We start from the raw sequence: 17,788 nt of genomic DNA, 5'->3' as shown, positions 1-17,788 counted from the left end.
GGGGAAAAATTTGGGAGAACTGTAATAGTATAGTCAGTAAAACATAACTTTTTTTAAAAAAAGAGCCAGGCAGAAATGAAGGTTACACTAATTGAAATAGAGAAAAATGTATAGGGAATCAACAGTAGGGTGGATGAACCCAAGAATTCGATCAATTATTTGGAAATTAAGGAAGAAAAAAACATTCAATCAGAATAGCAAGAAGAAGAAGGAATCCAAAAAAACAAAGATAGGCTAAGGAGCATCTGGAACAACTTCAAACACACCAACATTTGAATCATGGGGGTGCCAGAAGGAGAAGAAAAAGAGTGGGAAATTGAAAACTTATTTGAAAATATAATAAAAGAAAACTTCCCTAATTTGGCAAAGGAATAGATATACAAGTCTAGGAAGCACAGCGAATCCCAAGCAAGATGGACACAAAGCGACCCACACTAAGACACATCATAATTAAAACGCCAAAGGTTAAAGATAAAAAGTGAATCTTAAAAGCAGCAAAAGAAAAGCAGATAGTTACATACAAAGAAGTTCCCATAAGACTATTAGCTAATTTTCACAAGAAACTTTGCAGGCAAGAAGGGACTAGGAAGAAGTATTCAAAGTGATAAAAACCAAGGGCCTACAACTTAGATTATTCTATCCTGCAAAGCTATCATTTTGAATCAAAGAGCATATAAGTGTTTTCCAGACAAGGTAAAGCTAAAGGAGTTCATCATCACCAAGCCATTATTATATGAAATGTTAAAGGGATTTAGCTAAGAAAAGGAAGAAGATAAAAACTATGAACATTAAAATGGCAATAAATTCACAACTATCAGCAATTAAACCTAAAAAACAAGCTAAGCAAACAAGCAGAACAGAAACAGAATCATAGATATGGAGATTATTTGGAGGGTTATTGGTTTTGAGGGGAAAGGTAGAAAAGGTACAGAGATTAAGAAGTACAAATTGGTAGGTACAGAATAGACAGGGGGATGTTAAGTACTATATAGGAAATGGAGTAGCCAAAGAACTTATATGCATGACCCATGGACATGACTAAGTGAGGGGATTGCCAGAGGGAATGGGGGATACCCAGTGGAGGGGGGCAAAGGGGAAATGATTGGGACAACTATAGTAGGATAATCATAAAAATATTTTTTTAAAAAGAAATGTATGTAAAGAGATATGACATGTAATTATCTTACATGTAGTTTTAATTATAGAAGTATACATCATAAGCTTTCAGTTTTTTATTATGGATACACTGTTCAAAATTTAATTGTACATGTAGAAAGTTTTAAAACGGTTATTTTGTCAATAATTTCATATGCTCCTATCATAGTTAGCGCCCGAATTAGTTGGTCTCTTAAAGCAGCAGTGGACAATTTGTTATTTTCCATTCTCCACCTGGTAAGTGTTTGGTGGACTCCCTCACTTAATGAAACAGTGCTGAAAAAAATTTAATAATAATTAATGTAAAAACATTGTTTTAAGCTACTTAAATACTATATGTCTAGATTTTTAAACCAATTTACCAAATTGAAATGAGGATTAAATTAATTGGTAAAGACAGTCCATATAAAAATTTAGTAGAGTTTAGCACATAGAGAGGAAATGTTAACCCTATGTCACCCCTTGCTTCCTTGTAGAAAAACAACAATTAAATTAACATTTAATTCTGATTTATTCAAGATCTCAAAAAAATAATTATGGATTATTTAGTAAAAACCAGTACATTATTGCTTCATTACTACATGCTTTATAACTTGATCATATGACAGCTCTATTAGGTAAGTATATCCATTTTACTAGTGAGGAATGTGATGAAAAGTTAAAGGACTTATCTAAGGTCACAAAACTGGTTGGGATTTAAAGTTAAGCACTCTGTCCTCAGATCCCTTATTCTTAACCACTACTTATACTCATGTGGATCTCAAATATATAATAAACTAAAATCACTGTTTTATAGCAAATTAGAGTTCATGTTGATATGAATGTTTCAGAGCCATGTGATATTAGTATAAGATAAATCAGAGCATAAGAATAAGCTTATACCATATGTTGTCATTCATACATACCTCTTTGTAGACATATCCGTTTCTGAGAATACCAGGCTTAATTTTTGACAGAAAAATTTAAAGTTTGTTTTAGTGATATTGTTGGCAACTATCTTGAAGATCTTCTCTAAGATTTTCTCTACATTTGAACATGAAAGAAAATTTAGTCCATGATTTTTGAAAAATATGATCTATTTTAAGTTAATATTGTATCTACATTTTTTCTCTGCCCCTATCAAATGTGTATGACAAGTGAAATTGGAAAGTAAAATGCAGACCAGATATACAAACTGGCTTTTTTTATATATTGCCAGTTTTTTTATATATACAATGTGTTTTTTTATATATTGCCTTGAGAAGCCAAGTTCACATCTACTGTAAATATATTGTATATATTTACATTTTATATTCAAATAACTGATTTGATGAATGCTGTCTTAGATATAGAGGGGAAAAAAGCTTCTAGCTAATTTAAACTGTATTCATTTTGTTGTTGTTCACCTAAGGTATTTCAGGAGTTTTTAAGAACTAGTAATCTCTAACCCCTCTGTAATCATCTCAAATATGTTGTTTTCTGTTTATTTTATTCATACTATTAATTCCTCAAGCTAGATTATATGCTAATGATAAAAATGAAAATCTAATATTCTAAGTAAACTTTGTAGGAAGGGACTCATGTTTTTTGTTAATTGCACAATAAATGCATCTCCCATGATGACATCCTCTCTACTCTCTCTGGGCACCCATCCTACAGTATGAAGGCCCCTCAGGCATAAAGAAAGGAGATGGCTAGAGTTCTTATTTTTGCTGACTTTGATCTGTTACCACTGCCCATTGTACTTTTGTCATACAGGCTAGAACCATATGAATCCTCCTTCTTGAAGAATTCGAGTAACAGAATTTTAGCAAGGAGGTTCAGTCATGAAGTTTACAGCCCTTTTCTCAGTAAGATAGATAGGTGTTATCTATCCTATTAGGTAACAGTATTAATACTGTTGTAGGGGATCCTTGGAAACCCCTAAAAACTTTATTTTATAGAAATGAGGTTATCACAATATGTCTCTTTTTATGATAATAATTAGCCGAACAGGCTTGGTTAGCAAGTGAGAGAAAACAGCAAATGACTTTTATTTCTTGGATTTTTTCCCATCAATGAGTTTCAAGTCTTATAAAACCTTCTGAATATGGATATACATTGTGTCTTACAAGAAGAGTATACATTTTTAGTGACCATCTCATTAGGTTATGTGATTATGCTGATGTAAGCTTCTGATTACCTAAGGCAAGGGTACATGATAGAATAATTTGGAGGGATAATTTTGTACAGCCCCATTTCTAGAACAATATTCACTTCTTAAATGCTGCATTAAAATGGAGGTCCTAAATCTGGATTTATCCTGAAGGTTGACAATAAGCAACAAAGTCAGAGTCAATGGAAAAAGCATAGTTGTTGGGAACCCAGCTGCAGGGAAAGAAGTGAAACTTTCCTCCTAGAGACTTGAAGAAAACAGTCTGCATTTGGACCAATGGGAGGACATTTAAAGAAAATGGACATCTCTATGAAATAATCAGGACAACTAAAGGAGCACTTAAGGACAAAAGGAATGAAGACTGTCTAAGGATTGCAGACAGGTGATTATAGTGGGCCAAAAACTTCGACTGGCATCAATGGAAAACATCTGTGGACTCCTTCAAAGCCAAGTGTGACTTTTAGAACAACTACATATGGTGATACAAATCAGAAGTGATGGAGAAATATGGTTGTGGATTCTCTGAGTCTGGCAACAACCATGATGAAAAACCTACTGAAGGGCAATGAGATCATAGGTGGGAAGCAGCCCACTGCTCCACTTGAACTTAACTGTTTTCAGTGATTCAATTTCAATTTTTTGGACCCAGATTGAATAATCTGAATTATAATCAAATACTGCTAATCTTATGAAAAGGGAAGATGATAAATATTTTAATGTCTCTGCCAGAATGAAAGCCTTTAGTTAAAACAAACTGTCTTTTAATTTACAGATAGTACTAGAAATAACTTAAATCACAAACTCATCACTTACCGTCTCTTTCATCTGCCCTCTGTAGATAGCGTGCAATAGTATACAGCTGTTTTCCTTTACAGATTTCCATTGGAGGTCTCAGCAAAGGGTTATCGTCAAAATTTATATTCTTCAGTGAAATAAGGTTATCGATACCACTTGGCAGGGCTGTAAGATTATTTCCTAATAGAAAAACAATTTTTAATTTAATTATACCATTCTGTAAAAGAAAACTATGGCACTGACTGGTGTGGTGCAGTGAGTTGGGCATTGTTCTGCAAAGCCTAAAGGTCATTGGTTCGATTCCTGGTCAGGGTACATGCCTGGGTTGCAGGCCAGGTCCACAGGTGGGAATGTGCAAGAGACAACTGATTGTTGTTTCTCTTACACACCAATGTTTCTCTCCCTTTCTCTCTCTCCTTTGCCCTCTCTCCAAAAATAAATGAAAACAATATTTTTTAAAAAGAAAGTAATCTATGAATACAAATAACAACTATCTATAGGGTATCTACTGTGTCTCACTGGCAAAGCACCAGAGAACCCTCAAAATGCTGGCAAATCATAAGAATAATCAGTTCTTACTGAGGAGGTATAGAAACAGCAGTGGTTCCTTTCTCTTATAGAGGATGGCTAAATGAGAAAGGAGTCTTTCCCTTCATAATACAGGAAAACACTTTACAGGGTAGGTGTAATGGTAATTTTTAAATAAACTTTTTATTTGGAATAATTTCAGGTTTGCCGAAAAGTTGCAGAAATTGTAACGAGTTCCTGTATACTCAGCTAGTTTTAGTTTTCCCTAATGTTACCTCATGGTGTTATTGTGTTACATTGTTCAAATCTAAGAAACTAACATTGGCACATTCTATTTTATAAACTTTGGATATCTTTGGATTTCATTAGATTTTCCATCAGTGTCCTTTTGGTGATCCAGAATCTAATCCAAAATAGCACACTGCATAGTTATGTCTTCTTAGTCTCCTCTGGTCTGTGGCAAATGTTTCTCAGTCTTTCCTTGTTTTTCATGATATTGACAGTTTGAGTTGTACAGGTTAGGTATTTTGTAGAATATTCCTTAACTTGCATTTATCTGATTTGTTTTCTCATGGATAGGTGGTGGTTATAGGTTTTTGGAAAGAATACCACAGAGGTGAAGTCTCTCATCACATCACATCACATCACATCAGGGTACCTGATACCCCCATGACATCAGTAGGGTTATTAAACTTGATCCCTTGGCAAAACAAAGTCTGCCAGGTTTCTTCAATATAATGTTTGGATTTCTTTTTCCTTTCTATACTGTTCCTTAGAGTGGAGTTACTAAGCCTAGTCCACCCTCAAGTGGGGATTACAGTCCTTCAAAATATGTGAAAAAAATTGACAAAGCAAAAATGTACAATTCCTCATCCATAGTTGTAGATTTTAACACCCCTCTCTAAGCAATTAACATAGCAAAACATAGATACCAGTAAAGATAGGAGAGTCCAACAAGTCTATCAACCAACTACCCCTATATGGATATCAATTCATAAAACACTGTACCTAATATTTACAGAATATTTTTTAAGAGTAAATGGTATGTTTATCAAGGTAGCCTATATGCTGGACCATAAACCTAGTCCTAATAAATTTAAAAGGATTGAAATCATGCACCTTAGCTGACCACAAGGAAACAATTGCTTTCCTATAAAATTTCTATCAATAGCACAATAAATAAAAGAATACACTCATATAGTGTACTATATACAGCATTAAGAGTGAATGGTCTACAACTACACAGAATAATAGGAATTTTGCACACACAGTGTTGAGTGGAAGTCCAGGTACAAAAGGTTTCATTTAAGGCACACTATTGGAAATCATGATAATAGTTAACCCTGGTTGAGAGAAGGGAGAGAAATTATTGGAGAAAGCAAAAAGGTATTTCTGGATCTAGATCCTGAAATGTGGGTTTTTTCAGTGTGTGAAAATTCATTGAGCTGTACACTTACAATACATACATTTTTAAAAATTGAGATATAATGAACATAATAGTTATAAGTGAGCAACATAATTTAATATTTGTATATATGATGAAATGATCACCATCATAATTCTAGTTAATATCTGTCACCATACATGATTATAATTTTTTTCTTACAATAAGAACTTTTAAGATCTACTCTTTTAGCAACTTTCAAATATACAATAAAGTATTATTAACTGTAGTCATCATACTGTACATTATATCCCCATGATTCATTTATTTTATAACTGGAAGTTTGTACCTTTTGAGCCCCTTCACCCATTTTGCCCACCCCTCACCCCCCTCCACCTCTGGCAAACACCAATCTGTTCTATCTACAAATTTTGTTTCATTTTTAAGAGTCCACATATACATGAAGTCATATGGTATTTGTCTTTTTCTACTTATTTCACTTAGCATAACATCCTCAAGATTTATCCATGTTGTCACAAATGGCAAGATTTCCTTCTGTTTATGGAGGAATAATATTCCACTGCATATACATGCCACATTTTATTTGTTCATCTATCCATTGATGGACACTTAGATAAATAATGCTACAATGAAAATGGGGGTGCATAGATATTCAAGTTTCTGTTTTTGTTTCTTTCAGATAAATACACAGAAGTAGAGTTACTGGATCATATGGTAGTTCTATCTTTAGTTTTAATTTTTGAAGCAATATGTACTTTTTCTGGTATGTATATACATCAATAAAAAGTATTTTAAAATACTGGCAATAACGAAAGAGAGAGAGAGAGAGAGTATAGGTGGGAGTCCTTTCAGAAGGTGTTATATTCATCCATGTAAGAATTAACAATATTAAAAATATTTAACAACTGGTTTAGCACAGGCACTGACCATCATGATGGATGCCAGGTGTAAACAACAGATACAACTGCACTGGCATAACTAGCTGTCTTGCAGAAAGGAGATGATGAAAGCCTGCATGATGGCATCATCAGTGCAGATCTGTACAGAGAACTGTGAGGTTCTTCTCTCTGAGGACAACTACAAACAGCTTACATGTCCATCTATCTGCCTTCCTTTTGTTTGATCTTTCAGCTCCTGGAGGAGAGGCACTAACATCTGTTAAATCTATACCGCATCAATTTCTGTGCTTAGTGATTAATCACTTAATGCTCACAGTCCAAATAGTAGATATCATTTCCATTTACGGACTAGGAACAGAGCTCAACATTAAAAAAAAAAAAAAAAAAAACTTCCTAGGGAAGTATGGGGCTAGAATTCTAAGGTCTGTTCTATTCTAATGCCCATGCTATGAGGCAAGAAATGAGTATCTAAATCCCTTTTTATTGGTGAAATGTCTCACATTTGTCAAAATATCAATATTTTCATAAGTTTTATCTAATTCCCACAACAGCTTTATGGACAAGCAGAAGAAGTTAAAGCCTTCCTATCTTGCTGATGAAAAAACTGAGGTTCTAAGAGGTAATCTTCCTAAATTCACTAAAAAGTGGGACAGAGGGGGTTTATTCACAAGATGTCTTTTGTTTAGTAGTGCTTTCACAGTATGCTCCCTGCTTTTAAAATCTCCTTTAGTCACACCAAATCTATGGCATGGACATTCCTCTTAGCTTCATTTTATGAATGGAGGAAACATTAAATTATAAGACTTGAAATCAGCCTTTCTGACTTTAAATTCGGCTATAAAATTTGGTGACTGTGGATATGCCAATTGTTTAGCAATTGCCTTTTAGCTCCAAACCTATATCTGTGGGCTTAACACTCTTTTACCCCATGAACACCAGTGCCTTGCCATAGCCACAGCTGAGTGCAATTTGCAGTTTTCCCAACACTGGCAAAAGTCGCTTTATATCATACACACACACACAAGCTCAGAGAACTCAGCACCAGCCCGGCAGTGTTCCATCCTCAGATGTCTAAGTTTCACTTCAGCGTGGCCTCTCCTTTAAGCTTATAAGTTTTAATAATGCCAACTTTAATTTCAGACATTGGGTAGTTATTTATTGCTTCCTACCATTGCTACCTTTGTGAGATAACCCTAGGATTCTCTTTTCATACTTTCACGTACATCATTAATAACGTACTTGGTCATTAACTAATGCTGTGGTCTCTGTGTTCTGATTGGATCCTGACTGATATTTTTTTCTAATTATTTTGGGAACTAACAGAGAGCTGGCTAAGCTTTCAAAAAAGTCCGTGATCTCCCCATTCTGTCTTGATTTTGTACTAGAAGGCCTCTGGAGAATTATGCTTCCAGTTGATATTTGTGTGCTCCAGCAGGCCAGAAGGTTGTGGTCAGAAATAATGCAAAAATAATGGGTGGAATATGCCATGTCCTACACTTGGACAAATAACCTCCCTAAAATATGGTAAAACTTCTAGAAAAGTGGTACCAAAAAATTCAATTGCAGGGCTATCATTGTGACTTACTGCAAAGTTAACGAAATGACTAATGTCTAATGACTAATAGCCAGTTTACTGGGAGTTCTGGGAATTCAGGAGAAAAATGCCAGTTGCATTATATCTAAATATTGATGCATTACTGTAGGTTTCACTGTACTAGTAGTACAGTGATAACAAAAAGGTGAAACTTCATTCTTAATCTGAAAATTCTCTAAATTTAAGAGGGCTCCCTGCCATTATAAACATTACTTTTTTGCACCTGGCTGGTGTTTCAGTTGGTTGGGGTGTTTCCCATAAACCAAAAGGTTGTGAGTTTGATTCCTGGTCAGGGTATATGCCTAGGTTGCAGGTTTGGTCCCCAGTCAAGACATGTACGATAGGCAACCAATTGATGTTTTTCTCCCTGTCTTCCTGTCTCTCTAAAATTAATAAGCACATCCTGAGGTGAGGATTAAAAATTGTAAAGATTACTTTTAACTGAAAAAAATATATAATTCCATAAACTCAACTATTCTTGCAGTTAGCTGGTACAACCACTATGGAGATCAATTTACCCAAATCTGGTGCAGATGAATATGTATATATCCTCTGATCCAGCAATTCTACTGATAGCTATGTGCACTAAAGAAACTCAGTGCACATAATTTTTATTGCATTTAGAATGGTGCCTCATACATGGTAGGAACTCAGGAAATATTGAATGAATAAATGTATGATTAGAATATGGAGGAGAATGATGGAATAATAGGAAAAATCTGTTAGTGATGGTTGTCTTTGGGTGTGGGTTTATAAAGGATATTAACTTTCAAATTAATGTTTTCTTCTAATGTTTTTTGTGATAAATGTGTATTACTTTTGTAATGAGAAAAAACTCAGTGCTGATAAATACCAGGAACATGTACAAAGATATTTATAGTAGAGTAGCAAACAAATTGGAAACAACTTTAGTGTCTATCAACAGGATAATTGATTAATTGTTGTTTAACCATATAATTTAATATTATACAGCATTTAAAAATGAATGCAACAAGTCTATGTATATATTATATTAACATGGATTAATTTTAAAAATATGACAAATGAAAAAAGTTACAGAATGGTAAATTACAAACCATATAGTGAAGTTTTAATGAAGTTTAAAAGCAAAATACTTTTTATGGATATATATACACACATATATATACATACATATGTATATATATGTGTGTATATATCATCCATATATATAAAAAACATGGATGATAAAAAGATATACACCAATTGCAGTTTAGCGGTTACTTCTAGTTTGGGGAGAGGTACAAAAGAAATTTCGACTCTATTATTTTATTTCTTAACAATCAAAAATATTTCAAGCAAATATCACAAATCAACATTCTTTATTTCTGGAAATAGGTGCACTTGTGCTTATTTTCTGTAAGTTTGAAATATTTCATAATAAAATTTTTAAAATACCAGTCTAGTATTTGTTGTGCCTTGGGAATTCTTTAGAATTAGTTATTTACTTTGTAAAAGGTTATAAGGTATTAGAATATTATAGGGTATAGGAGTGGGATCAGGGGAGCCAGCAGAGAAGGGAAAACAGAGAATGCTGACCAAAGGTTGTATAGATAGTTGTGTATACAGGGAGGGATGAGGTCAGGTTCAGAAAGGGAAGAAATGGTATAGGCAGAGAAGACAATAAAAAAAAGTTCAGGTTCCCCAGTTGGATTATAATGTCTTTCAGGGAAAGAACTGGACCTTATGCTCTGCTCACATTTTCTGTACCTATGATAGTCATTTCCTTCCAATAGGCACTTACTACATTACTACTACAAACAGATAAGTTTGTCCTTCTTTCCTGTTAGTAAAATTTGCAACAGTGACACTAATAATTCTACTTATTGTTTATGCCTGACACTCACCACTCAATTGTAGTTGCTGGAGTTTGTTTAAAGATAGAAAAGATGGGGGCAGATAACTTATTTGATTGTTGTTTGCATTTAAACTAACCAGACTTCTCAGTTCCCCTATATTTTCTGGAATCTCTTTGATGGCATTATTTGAGATGTCAAGTCCTTTAAGTAGAGTCATATTAGACAGCTCTTGTGGAAGTCTTGTTAACTGTAACAAAAATTAAACAATTATATTTAAAATAAATATTTGTATGACTAAAACTTCTAAAATCAAATTGAAGGAATTTTTTGCCTTAAAAAGGAGACGTTTTCACTATGTAATAAGTTTTTTGTGACTCCCTTCCCTGCTAAAACCCACATATTATGTAGCATCTGAGTACCTCCTCAGTCTGACCTGTGCTACCAACTTAACTGGGCTTGCTAATCCACTTTCCTCTCTCTCCAGACACTAAATGTTCATTGCCACCTTATCCCTCTTTTCCCTTGCTAAATCTGACTCTGCTTTAATTTTTTCTCTTGCCTGAATTTTTTCCCAATTATTCTGTGCCACAGTGGATCTAATTATTCCTACTCTTATCAACATTGCTTTTTAGTAGTTCCTTGTGTGTTTTCCTTGTGTGTACATGTTCCTAAGCATGGTGCATTTTGAGTAAATGCTCAATAAACTCCTTTAGAGTGTATTCATACAGTTTGGTAATGTAACCTCAAATAAATATTCCTAGTACAAAAAGTATTGCAAAATAACAGAAATTAGGATACTCTGGTAAGGTAAAGAAAAAATATGTGCATTCAGAGAAATAAGGCCATCACAAGTGGCTTTTGAAATAAAGGAAATACTAAGAGTGAATAAAAGAATTTTGAATATATGGGTCTTTCAGAAATATCCAGGCAAGGTAAATACTGAATATTGTGCTCAAGGTCCTTCCAGATATATAAAGAAAATGTAAGAGACAGTCCCTAGCTTCAAAGAGAGTAAAATGTGGTTCAGGGAAGAAAGTATATGCATGTGAAACAATCAGGAAACAGCATTAAGTAATAGGTAATTCAATGCCAAAATAAAGAGTACAATAGCAGATATGTGGATGTTTAGAGAGAGAGGTATGTTTGGAGAAGGAACATGGAACTAGGCTATGGGAAGTCTTAAGAGCTGGGCCTATGAGGTAGGAGGCAGATCAAGACACGTGGGCAGATCCATAGTTTCACAATTTTCAAACATATTCTTTAACTACTTGCTCAACATTTATTAAAGGAAATGCCTGAGAACCGTGTGATGATAGAGCTAGGATGGAAGATTCCTTTTGTGCATCCTTCTTCACTTAGCAAAATAAAAGCCCAGTGTTTAACCTGACTAACCTTCAGATGACTGTTTAGTGACCATCTGCTATTATGTAAACTAATCCTTTGGATATGTCACCTCCACCCGGAGGAAGTTATCAAAGTGATCTTTCCAACATATAGAATATTCTTTTTGAGAAGACATTTGTAAACCACATTTTTTTCTGTCTGTTGACCTTTAAAATGATGCATTAATGAGGTGGACTGGTGCCTTTGCAACTACCCACTCTGAGTAGGCAATAGATACACAATCTGGATTCCTGAGAACAGTCCTCTGGAATGAAGTATGGTGGTTTTGACAAGTTCTGATGAAAGGGAGGAGACTGGATGAAAGAGAATAGTCAGAAGGCTCCTGGAGTAGTCTAGGCATGAAGTGAGTGATGACCATGGATCAGGATGGAGACAGTGACACTGGAAAATGAGGGACATGATCCAAAGAGCTTTTTCAGAGGAAAAAATGAGACTATTTTGGTGTAAGATTCAGTGTAATGGTAATGGAAAAGGAACAGTCAAAGATGATTCCATGATTTTTAGATTGGCAGGTTTAAAGACAGTGGCATCACAAACAGTAATGGAGAGATTTGGAAAGGAAGAAAGATAAGTTTGAAGTTATGTTGGGTTTGAAACAATAAAAGAGTAAAAGAATAGAATTTCTGGGGAAATTAAGAACTATGGGACTAGACCACTGGTGAGAGATCAGCTGCAGTTTTGTAGACTTGAGGATCATGTTCATGGTGTGGTGAGATCTAGGAAGGAGTTAATAGCAAAGAGAAAATTGCCCTGGCTGGGTAGCTCAGTTGGTTAGAGTGTCATCTGTATACACTGAAGTTGCAGGTTTGATCTCAGGTCAGGACACATACAAAAATCAACTAATGAATGCATGAATAAATGGAACAACAAACTGATCTCTCTCTCTTTCTCTCTCTAAGTGAATAAATTTAAAAAATTAAAAAAGTAAAGAGAAAATTAAGAGCACAACCTGTAGATTTCCACAGTAAGATACAGGAGAAAAAGGATTATAAATTAGCTAAGGAATTCATTGATTAAGTGAAAAAAAGTGTCTTTTAATACAAACACATCTTTTAAAATACAATATGTGTCATTATTAATTCCATCTAACTTAAGCAACTATTCCAGGAGTAGCCTTTCTGAAAACGTATAGTAGGTGATGGGTTAAAAAACATAAGGTTAGTTTGGGAAATATGGGTTAAATAGACACAAACCAGTTTCTTTAGTGCAGGACCCTTGAGAACTTTTAATATGCTGACATTTACTGTGATTCTATGAGAGAACCCAGTGCTTCTCAAACCTATTTGATAATAGGAACTCCTCCACCTTTTTTTTTATTCCTCTTCTCCCTCCCTCCTTTACTTCGTTTCTTCCTTCCTTTCTTTTTTCTTTTGGAGCAGGTCATGACAGTACTTTTTTTTTAGGAACAGACTTTGGGAAATCTTGCTGTAGATAATAGTCTGGCCTCTATCAAAGGACTTTAATTTGACTGTGATGGTCAAATTAAAGGTAGCCAGATAATATCCTTTTCATTAATACAAGTCAGTATAAATCAGTAATGTTTTATTTTTTTAATTAGTTCATAAAATTCACTCTTATAGTTTGAGTAAAATTAAATGCTAAACTAAAAGAACATTTATTACCATTGACCTAGGGATTATTAAGGGGAAATTTCCTAAAGAAATAGTAAAATACAAAAAGGCTATATTTATAAAGTTCATCATATGGGTTATTTATGATGATGAAAAAAATCACATCATCTCTAAATGCTTAACAGAAATTAGTTACATAACAATGTATTGTTATAACAATTATGTTATATCATGGGGAAATGCTTATGACACATTAAGTGAAAATAGGAGAATTTAAACTTGAATGTAATCTTTTTCTAATTGCTTACAAAGCCATGTACATAAGAAAACAAAAAGAGACTAAAAGTAAGTTGTCAACATATGACCAATAGTTATATTATAGTAATGTGCTTGTAGAATTTTTTTTTAACTTTTCTCAATTTTCCAAATTTCCAATGATGTGATTATATTAATATATAACTTTTAAAAAATGATTTTACTTGTTTTATCCTTAGAGAGGGGAAGGAGGGAGAATGAGAAGGAGAGAAACATCAACTTGTAGTTGCCTCTCACACACCTGCAGCTGGGGACCTGGCCCACAATTCAGGCATGTGTCCTGAGTGGGAATCAAACCAGCAACCCTTTGGTTCACAGGCCAGCACTTAATCCACTGAACCACACCAGCCAGGGTTACAACAGAGTGTAGGCCTATGAACTAAAGGGTCGCTCACTGGATTCCCTGTCAGGGCACAGGCCTGGGCTGCAGGCCAGATCCCCTCTTGGGAACACGCAAGAGACAACCATACGTTGATGTTTCTCTCCCTCTCTTTCTCCCTCCCTTATTTTCTCTCTAAAAATACATAAATAAAATCTTTTAAAAAATAAAACTCATAATTAAACTAAAATAAAAAGAAATGAATAAAATTGTTGGCTTTTCTTGGCATTTCATTTTAATGAAACGTTTTTCTATACAGCTTTGTGTTGAGAAGTGTATATATAAGCTATGTTTGAGGTTAAAAAAAAGCCTATCCTTTAAAAAATAAAACAGTCTATCTAAATTTAAAAAACACATACACATTCACTACAGCTTAGATTCTGACCCCCTCCAGTGCCATCTTTCCCCCACACCAAAAATATCAGTCTCTTACCTTTCTCCCATTTATTTGACTTATATTCAGCTCTTCCAGGGATTGAAGCTGACACAGTTCAATAGGAAAATTCATAAACTGATTGCTTGAGATGTTTAATTTCTGGATTCCTTTTAAGTTACAGATCTCTGAAGGAATTTCCTGTATTTGGTTTTCTGAAATATCAAGTACTTGCAAATTTTCTAAAGTACACACTTCTATAGGGAAAGCTTCAAATTTATTACAGCATAAAATAAGAACACGGAGTGATGCCATATTGGAAATAGATGGTGAAATTTTCCTTATTTGGTTTCTACTAAGATCCAGGTACTGAAGATTAATAAGAGAACATAAGTGCTCAGAAAATATGAGGAGTTTGTTTTCATTAAACTCTAAATGAAGCAGTTGTTTACTGAAAGATATATCCCCAGGTATTTCTGAAATATAATTTCCATGAATACTCAAATAATAGAGATGTTCTAAAGCACACAAACCTATCGGAAAGTACATTATTTTATTATAACTCAAGTCAATTTTAGTTATTTTCCTGCAGTTTTTTATTTCAATGGGAATATCTGTGATTATATTTCCTGAAAATCCTAGACTGAACATATTAATAAGGTGTGAGATATTTTCAGGTATTTTCAATATATTATTTCTGTTTACATAAAATTTTCTTAAATTTTTAAGCTTATAGATGTTCTTAGGAAGTTTTGTTAATTTATTATCACTAAGATTAAGACATTCCAACATTACACAGTTGGCAATTTTCTCTGGTATTTCTTCCAATAAATTTTTATCAAGTATTAGAATCCTAAGTTTCCTAAAATTTTCAATTTTGTGTGAAATAGCTTCTAATTTATTGTCAGTCAGTTGGAGTTCTTGCATTTTGAGCAAGTGAAAAATTTGCACTGGCAAAAATGTAAGTTTATTGTGATCCATTAAAAGTTTCCCTAAATTTTTAAGCTCACTAATTTCTTTTGGCAAACTGCGAATTAGGTTTCCAGTAAGGTTTAGTGAAATTAACTTTGGAAGGAAGCACAGAGCTTTAGGAAATATCGTTAACTGATTATATTCCAGATTGAGAATGCTCAAGTTTTTTAAACTAGACACAGTATCTGGTATATGTCTTAACTTATTTTTAGCCAAACTTAAAATTTCCAAGTTTCTAAGACTTTCTACATCAGAAGGAAAATTCTCAATGCCATTGTTATTTAAAAAAAGTTGACTGATGTTCCTAAGCTGTAATATTTCTCTAGGAATTTGTGATATTTGGTTGTCACTGATATTTAATATCCTTAAATTGTGAAGTAACTGAATTTCAGATGGAAGTGATGATAACTTATTCTCTTGCAAGGACAGAATTTCAAGTCCTCGCAACTCACTGAAGTCTTCTCCTTCAAAACTTTTGATTTGGTTCTCATCTAAATATAGATTTTTTACATATTTTATTTTTAAAATTTCCTTAGGGAATTTTTGTAAACCCTTGGCCTTCAGGTTAACGGTTGAGTCATCTGATCCTAAGCCAAGTCCTTTCTCATTTTCTTCAGAGAGTTGTGGACTAATTTTTCCTAATGTACCATGAGATAGGAAATCAACAGAAGCCTGAGATTCAGCAGTCATCTCAGATACTAATAATGATGGACTTTGTGAAGTTTCAGTTGTTGACTGTGAGATGTCATATGTAGTGCCATTTTCAGATACTTGAGTTTCCCTTTGTTCTTCATTTCCCTTAGACTTACTTTCAGGGAAGGATGTGGATGTATCATCATGTGCACTTGATGTGTCCATTGTAGGATGCATTTCACTAATCTGGTGGGAAGGTTTCTCATCAGAAGCTTCCCTTAATAAATCTGATATTTCTTTAATAAATCCAGGTTCCTCTACCAACTGTGATTCAAATTCTTTCTTGTATTGACTAGTGGTATCCTCTGCCTCTTCTGAACTATCTTCCTTTTCAGACATCTTATTTACTGATAGGTTTTATACCAATACAAGATTGTAACTCAGTTTTAATTTTCATGTGTTTTCTTTTAAACCTAGAAAACAAATGTTGATATTAAAAGAAGAGATGTAATTAAAATGTCAATATCACAAATGAATTGCAATACACATTTTATTTTAAAATAAGTATTTAATAAATATAAACATATTTATAACTAATAAATTATATGATTACTGGCTAAGAATTGTTTTTTTTATTTCATGCATCATATGATACTCTTGAAATCACATTAAAATTATAGAAAGGAATAAAAAAGATAAAAAAATAGAAAGGATACATAAAGGAGTGAAAGAACTCAACAGATTTTTGGAAGACAAAGGGCATAGCCAGTGACCCCCTCATACAACATGCAAAGTGCCATATGCATTGGGGACATTGTAGGTTTATATATGATACTGAAGTGTCTTGTCCCAAAAAATTCTGTGTATTATGACAATCTTTTGGTAGGTAGAAGTAAAATGTCTTAAAGAAAGAGGAGTTGCTTTGTTGTTTAGATTCCTGTTAAAGGTGATATCATGTGGTATTTGTCTTTCACTGCCTGACAAAACAAAACAAAAAAAAACTAGCAAAATATAACCAAAGACACTGAAATAGGGGATAGTCTGACAGTGACCAGAGGGGAGAGAAGAGGGGATTTCAGGGGGGAATGGGTAGGGTGAACAGGAACAAATTTGGAGGACACATGGACAAAAACTAGGGGTGGGGGGTAATGGGGGGGGAAGGGGGGAGGGTTGGGTGAGTGGGCTGGAATGGGAGTAGGGGGGAGAAAACTGTACTTGAACAATGATTAAAATTTTAAAAATAATAATAATAAAAGAGGAGTTGCTTTTTGTAAGAGCAAACTAGAAGTAAAACCTTTTCAAGGACCAAAGACTGACTTTTAATTCTTTTATGTGATTTCTAAGGTACCTGAACAGCTGGGCAGCACCCCTCCTCAGATGTCTGGGTCCCAGCTCCCATAGGTCCCTCTTCTAATCTGTAACTTTTAATAACCCAACCTCTTTCCTTTGTATCTGTATCCCCAAAATGATAACTACTTCCTAGATTTACTATCTCCGTTATTGCAGTTCCCTCTTACCTTTTAAGTTTACTAATACTTGTCTACACAGCTCCCTAAATTAAATCCTTCCTATTAAACTAGCAATGTTTCAATATTTCATAAACTCCCCAAAAGAACAGAAAGTGAGGGAACATTTTCCAACTTGTTTTATGAGACTAATACTAACCTTTACATTAACACGAAATGAGGACAATATGAAAAAGAAAATTATAGGTCAATTGTGCTCAAGGCAAAAATGCAAAAACTGTAAACATTCAAAAACTGTTCTAAATATTATAAAAAGCAACAATATATAACAATACTCATTTAAATTTT

At 33.9% G+C, this 17,788-nt stretch overlaps 1 protein-coding gene across 1 annotated transcript; it reads right to left on the bottom strand.

Moving 5' to 3' along the window:
* Nucleotides 1-1,250: 1,250 nt before the first annotated feature.
* On the bottom strand, nt 1,251-16,377 carry LRRD1 (leucine rich repeats and death domain containing 1). Its single transcript, XM_028525144.2, has 5 exons — nt 14,430-16,377; nt 10,376-10,574; nt 4,103-4,264; nt 2,061-2,178; nt 1,251-1,431 (listed from the first exon to the last, which is right to left on the bottom strand). The coding sequence occupies exons 1-5, from the start codon at nt 16,371-16,373 to the stop codon at nt 1,251-1,253; spliced, it is 2,604 nt and encodes an 867-aa protein (XP_028380945.1). The 5' UTR covers nt 16,374-16,377.
* Between the last annotated feature and the right edge of the window lie 1,411 nt (nt 16,378-17,788).

The sequence above is a fragment of the Phyllostomus discolor genome, chromosome 10, assembly GCF_004126475.2.
Source record: "Phyllostomus discolor isolate MPI-MPIP mPhyDis1 chromosome 10, mPhyDis1.pri.v3, whole genome shotgun sequence".
In the NCBI taxonomy this organism is placed as follows: domain Eukaryota; kingdom Metazoa; phylum Chordata; class Mammalia; order Chiroptera; family Phyllostomidae; genus Phyllostomus; species Phyllostomus discolor.
This window is presented reverse-complemented; position numbering and strand designations above follow the sequence as displayed.

Coding starts and splice junctions, on each gene's coding strand:
- LRRD1 (XM_028525144.2), bottom strand. CDS start 16,373: ATGTCTGAAAAGGAAGATAGTTCAGAAGAGGCAGAGGATACCACTAGT. Junction 2,179..4,102: donor GAGGGCAGATGAAAGAGACG/GTAAGTGATGAG, acceptor GTTCAAATGTAG/AGAAAATCTTAGAGAAGATC. Junction 1,432..2,060: donor ACGGATATGTCTACAAAGAG/GTATGTATGAAT, acceptor AATTTTTTTCAG/CACTGTTTCATTAAGTGAGG.